The sequence below is a fragment of the Lampetra planeri genome, chromosome 46 (genome assembly GCF_965212315.1).
Source record: "Lampetra planeri chromosome 46, kcLamPlan1.2.h2, whole genome shotgun sequence".
Lineage (NCBI taxonomy): Eukaryota > Metazoa > Chordata > Hyperoartia > Petromyzontiformes > Petromyzontidae > Lampetra > Lampetra planeri.
In genome coordinates, this window is record NC_136152.1 from 8,229 (window position 1) to 19,896 (window position 11,668).

The 11,668-nt window shown below is 55.2% G+C and overlaps 1 protein-coding gene across 1 annotated transcript; it reads right to left on the bottom strand.

Moving 5' to 3' along the window:
• Positions 1-4,345: 4,345 nt before the first annotated feature.
• Positions 4,346-11,668, bottom strand: LOC144733253 (uncharacterized). Its single transcript, XM_078615032.1, has 6 exons — positions 11,467-11,668; positions 9,920-10,525; positions 8,538-8,672; positions 7,722-7,904; positions 6,684-6,833; positions 4,346-5,427 (listed from the first exon to the last, which is right to left on the bottom strand). The coding sequence occupies exons 2-6, from the start codon at positions 10,506-10,508 to the stop codon at positions 4,643-4,645; spliced, it is 1,842 nt and encodes a 613-aa protein (XP_078471158.1). The 5' UTR covers positions 10,509-10,525; positions 11,467-11,668; the 3' UTR covers positions 4,346-4,642.

Here is an 11,668-nt window from a genome sequence, read left to right on the forward strand (position 1 = left end):
ACCCGGGCCGACAACAACCCGGGCCGACAACAACCCGGGCCGACAACAACCCGGGCCGACAACAACCCGGGCCGACAACAACCCGGGCCGACAACAACCCGGGCCGACAACAACCCGGGCCGACAACAACCCGGGCCGACAACAACCCGGGCCGACAACAACCCGGGCCGACAACAACCCGGGCCGACAACAACCCGGGCCGACAACAACCCGGGCCGACAACAACCCGGGCCGACAACAACCCGGGCCGACAACAACCCGGGCCGACAACAACCCGGGCCGACAACAACCCGGGCCGACAACAACCCGGGCCGACAACAACCCGGGCCGACAACAACCCGGGCCGACAACAACCCGGGCCGACAACAACCCGGGCCGACAACAACCCGGGCCGACAACAACCCGGGCCGACAACAACCCGGGCCGACAACAACCCGGGCCGACAACAACCCGGGCCGACAACAACCCGGGCCGACAACAACCCGGGCCGACAACAACCCGGGCCGACAACAACCCGGGCCGACAACAACCCGGGCCGACAACAACCCGGGCCGACAACAACCCGGGCCGACAACAACCCGGGCCGACAACAACCCGGGCCGACAACAACCCGGGCCGACAACAACCCGGGCCGACAACAACCCGGGCCGACAACAACCCGGGCCGACAACAACCCGGGCCGACAACAACCCGGGCCGACAACAACCCGGGCCGACAACAACCCGGGCCGACAACAACCCGGGCCGACAACAACCCGGGCCGACAACAACCCGGGCCGACAACAACCCGGGCCGACAACAACCCGGGCCGACAACAACCCGGGCCGACAACAACCCGGGCCGACAACAACCCGGGCCGACAACAACCCGGGCCGACAACAACCCGGGCCGACAACAACCCGGGCCGACAACAACCCGGGCCGACAACAACCCGGGCCGACAACAACCCGGGCCGACAACAACCCGGGCCGACAACAACCCGGGCCGACAACAACCCGGGCCGACAACAACCCGGGCCGACAACAACCCGGGCCGACAACAACCCGGGCCGACAACAACCCGGGCCGACAACAACCCGGGCCGACAACAACCCGGGCCGACAACAACCCGGGCCGACAACAACCCGGGCCGACAACAACCCGGGCCGACAACAACCCGGGCCGACAACAACCCGGGCCGACAACAACCCGGGCCGACAACAACCCGGGCCGACAACAACCCGGGCCGACAACAACCCGGGCCGACAACAACCCGGGCCGACAACAACCCGGGCCGACAACAACCCGGGCCGACAACAACCCGGGCCGACAACAACCCGGGCCGACAACAACCCGGGCCGACAACAACCCGGGCCGACAACAACCCGGGCCGACAACAACCCGGGCCGACAACAACCCGGGCCGACAACAACCCGGGCCGACAACAACCCGGGCCGACAACAACCCGGGCCGACAACAACCCGGGCCGACAACAACCCGGGCCGACAACAACCCGGGCCGACAACAACCCGGGCCGACAACAACCCGGGCCGACAACAACCCGGGCCGACAACAACCCGGGCCGACAACAACCCGGGCCGACAACAACCCGGGCCGACAACAACCCGGGCCGACAACAACCCGGGCCGACAACAACCCGGGCCGACAACAACCCGGGCCGACAACAACCCGGGCCGACAACAACCCGGGCCGACAACAACCCGGGCCGACAACAACCCGGGCCGACAACAACCCGGGCCGACAACAACCCGGGCCGACAACAACCCGGGCCGACAACAACCCGGGCCGACAACAACCCGGGCCGACAACAACCCGGGCCGACAACAACCCGGGCCGACAACAACCCGGGCCGACAACAACCCGGGCCGACAACAACCCGGGCCGACAACAACCCGGGCCGACAACAACCCGGGCCGACAACAACCCGGGCCGACAACAACCCGGGCCGACAACAACCCGGGCCGACAACAACCCGGGCCGACAACAACCCGGGCCGACAACAACCCGGGCCGACAACAACCCGGGCCGACAACAACCCGGGCCGACAACAACCCGGGCCGACAACAACCCGGGCCGACAACAACCCGGGCCGACAACAACCCGGGCCGACAACAACCCGGGCCGACAACAACCCGGGCCGACAACAACCCGGGCCGACAACAACCCGGGCCGACAACAACCCGGGCCGACAACAACCCGGGCCGACAACAACCCGGGCCGACAACAACCCGGGCCGACAACAACCCGGGCCGACAACAACCCGGGCCGACAACAACCCGGGCCGACAACAACCCGGGCCGACAACAACCCGGGCCGACAACAACCCGGGCCGACAACAACCCGGGCCGACAACAACCCGGGCCGACAACAACCCGGGCCGACAACAACCCGGGCCGACAACAACCCGGGCCGACAACAACCCGGGCCGACAACAACCCGGGCCGACAACAACCCGGGCCGACAACAACCCGGGCCGACAACAACCCGGGCCGACAACAACCCGGGCCGACAACAACCCGGGCCGACAACAACCCGGGCCGACAACAACCCGGGCCGACAACAACCCGGGCCGACAACAACCCGGGCCGACAACAACCCGGGCCGACAACAACCCGGGCCGACAACAACCCGGGCCGACAACAACCCGGGCCGACAACAACCCGGGCCGACAACAACCCGGGCCGACAACAACCCGGGCCGACAACAACCCGGGCCGACAACAACCCGGGCCGACAACAACCCGGGCCGACAACAACCCGGGCCGACAACAACCCGGGCCGACAACAACCCGGGCCGACAACAACCCGGGCCGACAACAACCCGGGCCGACAACAACCCGGGCCGACAACAACCCGGGCCGACAAAAACCCTAACCCCTAACATTCACCCGAACCCCTTACCCCAAACCCCTTGCCCTAACCCCTAACCTCTTCCTCTAACCTCTTACCTTAACCCCTAACCTTCACCCAAACCCTAACACAATTTTGTCCAAAAACGGCATAGATTAGTATGCCAATTTGCTTTTTGGCAAAAAAAGGTGTGCCGATTTTCTGAGTTGAAAATGTATCGTGAAATGTTTAATTTTGTACGTAATATGTAGAATACTACAGCAAACACAATGGAGGAATGCACTTGTTGTTGAAAAATAAAGCTATGGGAATTTGGCTCATTTTGGACATAAACAGCAGAGGTTAGTATGTCGGTTTTTTTGGGACGTGAACATTTAGTCCTAAAATTTTCCACTTTTAATCTAATACATAGCATACTAAGGGTAAATACAATGGATGAATTAACTTTTGTCCAAAAATAAAACTGTAAAAATTTGGCCAATTGTGGCCAAAAACGGCAGAGGTTAGTATGCCTATTTTCTTTTAGTGGGACGTAAAAATTTCATCGTAAAATTTTCCACTTTTAATCTAATACATAGCATAATAAGGCTAAATACAAGAGGAATGAACTATTGTCCAAAAATAAAGCTGTGAAAGTTTGGCCAATATTGGCCAAAAACGGTATGCCGATTTTCTGTTTTTTTACTTGAAAATGTCATGGTGAAATTTCCAACTTTTTAACGTATTATATAGGATATATAAGGCTAAACAACTCCGAGGATTGCACTTTTGTTGAAAAAGAAAGCTGTAAAAATTTGGCCAATATTGGCCAAAAACGGCATATGCCGATTTGCTTCTTTTTTTACATGAAATGTTCATGGTGAAATATCCTACTTTTAATGCAATATATATCATACTAATGCTAAACAAAAGGGAGGAATTCACTCTTTCTTGGAAAATGTAGCTATGAAAATTTTGATGATTTTGGCATGCATAGGTGCCCTAATCCTAACGACTCCAACCCTAACCCTCAGCCATAACCCTAATCCCTTAACCTAAACCCTAGCCCCTAACCCTAAACTTAACCCCTAACCCTAATCTAAACCGCTAACCAAAACTCTAACCCGCACCCTAACCCGAACCCCTAATCCTAACCCCTAACCCTAAACCTAATTCCTAACCCTAATCCCAAACCCTAATTGATATGCCTTTAAACGTGTCTCAGCGAGATGAGTTGAATTGTATATGGCGCGACTCTGTCGAGTAGAGTCGAAGGGCATACACCACTTGCTTGTGTGACTTGTGGAACCGGGGCGGCATTTTGCATTGAAGTCAATGATGGGTGTGATTGTTGCCGATTTGAAGCACACTGTTTGGGAATGCAGTGTGTTTCACTATTTCAGCACCGATGTTCACCAAATATGCAACGGTGTAAACGTATGGGACAGCTTGGGATGTCAATGCAGTAGTTTGTTACTTGAAAATCCGTGAAGAAATAAAGAATTGAAGTGCAAATCGGCCAGATAGTTTAGTTTTTATTTCCGGCGCTTGATGTGTTACGTGTGCCCTCTGGTGTACACGTGCATTACCACAAGCATTCAATTCGTGGTGAAGTCTGCTATGTGGTGGACATGTGCAGTGTAGGCCAACACAGTTCGCCAGCAGTTGCCGCTGTCAGACGTCACCCCGCGCGTTCCCCGCAGTTGTGAGTCGCTGCTGCTGCTGCTCGCCGCATGCGTTTGCTGACCTCCAAGAGGCCTGTGTTGCCAGGTGCCCCTGCGGGTGGTGGTGGTGGACCAAAACACGAGTGTGCGCTTCAAAAGGCTGTGTTTTCAAATGCCCCTGCAGAGCACGATGCTGGCCCGCCACCGCCTGAAAGAGCGGCCGCGGAAGCTTGTGTTTTCAGTTGCACCTGAACGAGGTGGTGCTGGGCCACAGCCTGAGCTCGTTGACCTGCAGAAGCTTGAGTCTTTAAATACCCCTGCGGATGTGGGTGTTGGCGTAACACAGCTCGAGGCTGCTGATTCGCAGAAGCTTGCGTTTTCAAATGTCCCTGAACGTGGTACTGTGCCACAACTTGAGTTCGCTGACCCACGGACGGGTGCGTCTTCAAATGCCCCTGCGGACGGTGGTGGTGGAACCCCGCCTGCTGGGCGTGGTGAGCGCCCCCCTCGGACGCGTGGGTCTTCTGGTGCGCCTGCAGGTGATGCTTGAGACGGAAGGTGGCGTTGCATTGGCTGCACAGGAAGGGCTTCTCGCCCGTGTGCGTGCGCATGTGCACCGTCAGGTTGTACGCCTTCGTGAAGCCCTTGCCGCACAGCCGGCAACAGTAGGGCCGGCTCGTGGTGTGCGTGATGCGGTGCGCGCGCAGCTGCTGCCGCTGGGCGAACGTCGCCCCACAGTCGCGGCACTGGAAAGAGCAGGGAGCCGCGCCGCGCCGGATGCCGGCGATGTCGGAATTGTCGCCCGAAGCGGCCGCCGGCACATCGAGCGAAGCCGTGTCGGGGCCCGCCCAGTTGCCGGTGAGATCGTCGTCGGGGATGCCACTCGGGATGCTCTGGTCGCTATGCGGGGCGTGTTGCGGGACGACGTCGGCCGGTTCTGCGGTGGTGGCGGCGGGCGGAGAGAAACGAGAGAGTTGAACAGGGCAAGACGTGCGGTGACGAGCCGATCGCCATTTCCTGTCAACTCCTACGCGCGTGACGCACGCATCAAATGGTGCGTGCAGGAATCCATTATTTACGTGCGTATGCATTTACACTGCCACCATCGGCAACACCAGCTGCTCCAACAGCAACTTTCGCACTTCCGTAATATAGTTTTTTTTTTGTTAGATCGCGTAAATATAAATGTCGTTAAACCCGCCACCACCCGACACAGCCAATCCGTTAATATTACAGCATACCGGTGTGTTGGAGAGCAAATCCACAACATTTACAATCAACATTTACGATTGTAAATGTTGTAGATTTGCTCTCCAACACACCGGTGTGCTGTACTAGTAACGAATTGGCATGTTCTCTTTACGTGACAAACCTTACTTATTGGCTGTGTAGGGTGGTGGCGGGTTTAACGACAGATTTATATTTACGCAATCTAACCCAAAAAACCTGTATTATGGATGTCACAAAAGCCTATCCGTTAAACTTGGCACTTCCGATTAGCACGGTTGGCTGTGTACGGTGCAAAAGAAGTTTAACATACATACAACTGCCGCCACCATCACCGCTACTACCAACAGCAACACCACCATCACGGCGATAAACGCTACCACCAACATCACCATCACCACCATGAGACAAAGATATCCTTTAACATACTGTTGGGACAAGGGCTGTTCGTGAACACCTATTAAAGGCTGGCATGGCAAACTCCATCATCTGGGATCCCTCGAGGTCGAGAATGATGAGGAGTGGGTGGCCAACACCATGCCACGCTGCTTTGTCTCCCCAGTGCTGCAGTTTAAGGTTGGGTTGACCTAGGGGAGGGCAAGGAACCGGTTCAGATATTCGCAACCGATGTGAGCTTTGAGCAGGAATTTGAACTCGGGTATGCCGGGTTTGTAGTGCAGCACGATAACCACTACACTACCATTAATTCTAGATTTGAAGCTTTCGTGACTGCAAGGATTGATATTCTTAGGTTTTTTTTCTTCGTAAAGTCACGTAAATTATTTTTTTTAATTAATAAAAGTAAAAAAAAATAAAAAAAATAACGACGTTTCGGAGGCAACACAAGCTTCCGTCTTCAGGTGGAACCGTCACAGCCCGATTATTATTTTTTTTTACCTACGTGACTTTACCGAAAAGAAAAAAAACCTAAGAACATACACTACAACCCGCACCACCACGACAGACCTTCGTAGCTGGTGCCGTGCGAGTGAATTGCCGCCTGCCAGTGCGCCATCACGTCCTCCTCGTGCTCGGTCTTGCCGAGCCAGGCCCCGCTCGCCGCGCGCTCCGCCACCATCGCCACCTCGGCCTCACCGTCACAGCGAGGAGAGAGCCCTACACGCCCACGGCGGGAGATCAAATCGAATCGGCGACCTCTGGGATTACAACTCCGCCGTGTTCGCCATTACACCGCGGCACAATCCTCCCTTAGCACTAGGCCTCGGCAAGGTAAGGTAAAAGTGTAAAAACAACGAGCCTACCTTTACCCCCCTACCTTTTACCTTACCACAATACAATCACTCACCCTTACCTTTTACCCTACCCTTTACCCTTACCCCTTGGCATGTCGACACCTTTACCCTTTACCTTTACCCTTTTACCCGGTAAAAAGGGTACAATTACCTTATCTTGCCAAGGCCTACTTAGCACCACGGTGGCAAGATGTTAATCTTCTCACCTGATATGCAAGTCGTGGCTTAAACCCTGACGGTTGTATATTTGGAGTTTGCGTGTCTCTCTCCCTGTGGTCGCGTGGATTTTTCTCCGGGTCCTCCGGTTTTTCCCCTCCACATTTAGAATCAATGTGCGTTTAGGGAATTTGGCTGCTATAATTTCCACGTGATAAGCCACTTTGTTGAGCTTTCATTTGTGGCCAGGTCACTTCTGAAAAGAGCCACACAACTCATGTATTAAAAAAATGCTAAATGTAAACATACCACTGAAACTACAAAACTAAAGATAATTCCTAGGCACACAATCCAATGCCAGATTAATTGATGTGCAGTACAACACCAATACTGCCTGCAGCGTGATATTTGTGTAGTATCCAGATGCTTTTGAACGCCATTCCGCTTTTGAGCTTTGGCAGTCCAATTGTAAAATTATTTAACACCCCGTTTCACGTGGGATGGGGTATATTCGACCCAGGTTATTTCGAGCACACGTGGTATATTAGCTCCCCTAGCCAAACGGGACACCTGTACGCCGATCGTCATTCCTCACCATCACCGCCATCACCACCGCCACGGCCATCGTCGTCCCGTTCCAGCTTGATCTCGCGCCACGCGACGCACGGTTCCGCCTGCCCGAAGCAGTTGTGGGAGTCAAACTGGCGCCCCTTGTACTCGACACCCGCTGTACGAGATGAGGTGCGAGGAGGAGGTGGTGGTTCGGACAGCTCCGGCGCTGGGACAGCGGGGGTAAAAGGTGCAAAACTTTTCGATTTAAAGCTTTGGTGACTGCAGGGATTCATCTTCTTGGTTCTTTCGGTAAAGTTACGTAGAAGGGAAATAATAAAATAATACAAATAAAACATAATAAAATCATTCTCACGTCGTTTCGGCCACAACGCAAGCAGCCGTCCTCAGGTGAAGAACAGGGCTGTCGGAAAGACAACGAAAGACAGCATTCGGACGCTGTCTTTCCGACAGCCCTGTTCTTCACCTGAGGACGGCTGCTTGCGTTGTGGCCGAAACGTCGTGAGAATTGTATTTAATTGTGTTTTATTATTTTATTATTTCCCTTCTACGTGACTTTACCGAAAGAACCAGGAAGAAGGTGCGAAACGTTAGAACGACACGGCCACTGAAGCTTCCGTGGGCTTTAGCATGTGCCTTGTTGACGGTTTTTCTGTAAAAGGTGTGTTGTAAAGAAATTAATGAAAGAACACCAGGTGAAGGGGCACTGCCAATTTGTGGGCAATATCACTGACATCTACCAACCCTCCACAGAGGCTACCGAATGGCTTAACCACCTCGATAAACACAAGTTTCAATTTATGAAAGAAGAGGCATCATGCGTAGTTTCCTATATCCTCACCTGTCAGGGATTCGTCAAGCTCTATCCGCTGCGAGCACTGATCATGAGCGCCGTTCATCATGGTCGTAATGGAGTCGGATATCGGGAAAGCCTCCTCCAAGTTCCGCACGTCCGCCTCGTAAGAGCCCAGTGCACCTATGGGGGCACGGTCACGCACATACATTCCATTGGGCAAGGGGATCTGCTGTGGTTGGCAACAGGTGTCTATGTGTGTGTGTGTGTAGAGTGGGGAGCGGTAGTGTAATGGTTAGCGCGCTGCGCTATGAACCTGGCGACCCGGGTTCGATTCCCGCTCACGGCCAACACCCAGTGACAATTATCTGAAACGGTCCTGGGCCTCCCCTAGGTCGACTCAGCCTCAAATGAGTACCTGGTGCTGTGTGTAAACATCGCCACTGGGGAGACAAAGGCGGTCGGTCGTGGTGCTGGCCACCCACCCCCTCGTGTACCGTTCCGGCCTTCATAGGTGCTCGCTAACAGCACTTGCCCCTACAGTCTGTTCAGGCTACACGGGGATCTTTGTCTTTGTGTGTAGAGTACTGGCGAAGTGATTTTCGCGCTGCGCTAATGTAAGTACGTATGTTGAACTTCGTTTTCACTGTACGTAGCCAACCGTGCTTATCGGAGGTGCGGAGGTGCTAAGTCACGGCCATGGCTAACATTGGCCAAGAGTGATATCTGAAATGTTCACAAGCCTGCCATACGAATGTGGAAATTCCACCATGTCCGATGATGGCTTATAGAGATGAGGACCACTTATTATTAATTTCAGTAAGAAGACGAATTGTTTGTGTGCTCTAAATCTCTATTTTCTCAGAACATCAATATATTGTTGACCTCTCATTCATTGTCTACTTAAATTATTCAGCCACGACACACATTATCTTTTGTAATAGCTACACACCGAGGGTTTATTTTTCAGGCTCTCTGACATGAGATTGAAGTTTTGTTAAATGTCACCGTTTAAGCCACTTTCGTGTTTTAAAAATCCAAAGCAATGACATCACTAAAGTATCGGTTGATGATTTTCAAATATCTGTGCAAATAACTGAAGCTTCAAACTTGCGCAAGGACCGACCGGGACACACCCAAAGCGTGTAGCGACAAAAGCTCTCTATCTTTTGTGTTGCGTCTTGCCCGTGTCAAGTTCACCAATTGTCTGATTTAACTGAGGATTTGGCGTCACAATTCGAGTAAGGAATCAATTCCCTTTATCTAATTTGTCCGACTCATTTGTACAGCTTTGATTGCTCCATTAGTTTGGACAACCCGTGACCGTAAGAACGTTCTTTATAATCAAAGGATTGATGAATCTTTACAACCCAATAAATTACCACAGTGCTGCCGTAAGCACGAGCCAAGGCCCCCGTCTCTCCACATACCCGAGGGCCCGTCCGGGGAACCCGGGCTGCGTGGGCTCCTCCTGCCACCACACGGCGATGCCGGCGCCGGCTCCAGGCAGCGGAATCTCTGCGCCGACTGCAGCAGCTCGCGGCTCAGGGAGCTCAGCGTGGCCACGATGGCGTCGAGGACGGCGCGACTCGCCAGGACTCCCTCGCAGCCGGGGGCGCACCCTCCCAGCTCCTCATCATCCTCCTCCTCCTCATCGCCGCCGCCGCCGTCATCGTCCCTGGCTCGCTCCTCCTTCCCGTTGCCGGACAGCGGCTCCCGGCTGCGGCTTCGTCGGTGCTGGCGCCACCACCACCGCTGTCGCTGCCGCGGCGTCAGCGCGCGCACGAGGCGGCGCAGCACGGCATAGAAGGCGAAGGGCAGGCGGTCGCGGGCGGCGCCCAGCAGCTCGGCCGTCACCTGCGCGTCCTCGGCGCACGCCAGCAGCTCCTCGTAGTCGCTGATGCCCAGCTCGCGCTCCATGGCGTCGGCGAACGTGGGCTTCATGCCGCGCGTCGCCAGCCACGCCGGGAAGTCCCCGCGCGGGTCCGGATCCGCGGCCAGCACCGCTGTGCACGCCATCGCCACGCGCTGGGCTCCTGGGGAGGTGGGGGGAGGTGGAGGGGGTGGAGGTGGTGGAGGAGGTGGTGGAGGAGGTGGAGGTGGTGGAGGGGGTGGAGGTGGTGGAGGTGGGGGCACACAGATTATGCTTTCAAGTTTTTGAGTCACATGGACGGGAGACCCTTGAATACCGCGGGTTTATAGTTCGCGGTTGTGACCTATCGCGGGCAACCGCTTTGTATACCAATGTGGCTATCTCGGGGGTTAGTTTTGGCTTTTCGCGGGTGTGCTGTGCACGGATTGTACTGTATCACTGGCAGACAAGTTCTGTCTGGTCTAACAACCCCCGTAACCGACACAATGGGGGCGGCCTTCGCCCTGCGAAGCAGCCTTCACGAAGCGCTGCGAACCACTCAACAATTGTTGCCCGTCAACACCCCCCGGGTATACAGAGGGGACCCGCAGAGATTCTAGATTTGAAGCTTTCGTGACTGCAATGATTCATACTCTTAGTTCTTTCGGTAAAGTCACGTAGGTAAAAAATGAAAATAAAATTGTTTTTATTAATTTTAATTTAATTTTTTACCTACGTGACTTTACCGAAAGAACTAAGAGTATGGGACCCGCAGAGCTTGGGCGAACTGTTGACACCCACCCCACGTGGCCGTCTCTCTCTCTCTCGCGCAGTAAATACAAATATGTTTTGTTAAATCGAAGCGCCCGGCGGCGCTGCGGGGAGAATCCTCCTCTGCCAAGTCGACACCCGCCCGTCGTTATCGTGACGACGGCATCGACACCGATTGTTCAACTCCGAGCGTTTTACCGCGGGGAGTCAGGGCCGGACGTCCTCGACGACAACCACCACCATCACCACCATCACCACCATCAACCCTCACGGGCTTGGCGAGATCGCGACAGCAGCTTGCCGTGATGAAACAATGGGGGCCGAGCCGAGAAACACCACCACCACCCTCCTCACCTCGCTCGCAGTATCCTTCACCGCCGCACGCGCCGATTAAGCCGCCGCCGCCGCCGCTGCTGCTGGGCGAACACCAGCAAGCAACCCCCCTTGTTGTTCCGCGGTTGTTGTTGTTGTGTTCTAGTTGATCGATGGCCAGTGGCGAGCGACAGGGCCGCGAATCGACTCGGGGTCGAAGGCGCGGAGCCACAGCCTCGAGCCT

What these genes read in the sequence shown, in the direction of transcription:
- LOC144733253 (XM_078615032.1), bottom strand. Translation starts at nt 10,508, where the DNA reads ATGGCGTGCACAGCGGTGCTGGCCGCGGATCCGGACCCGCGCGGGGAC. An exon ending in TTCCCCGGACGGGCCCTCGG is followed by an intron (nt 8,673 to 9,919) that starts GTATGTGGAGAG and finishes GTGCCCCCATAG; the next exon opens with GTGCACTGGGCTCTTACGAG. An exon ending in GCACGGCACCAGCTACGAAG is followed by an intron (nt 5,428 to 6,683) that starts GTCTGTCGTGGT and finishes CCACCACCGCAG; the next exon opens with AACCGGCCGACGTCGTCCCG.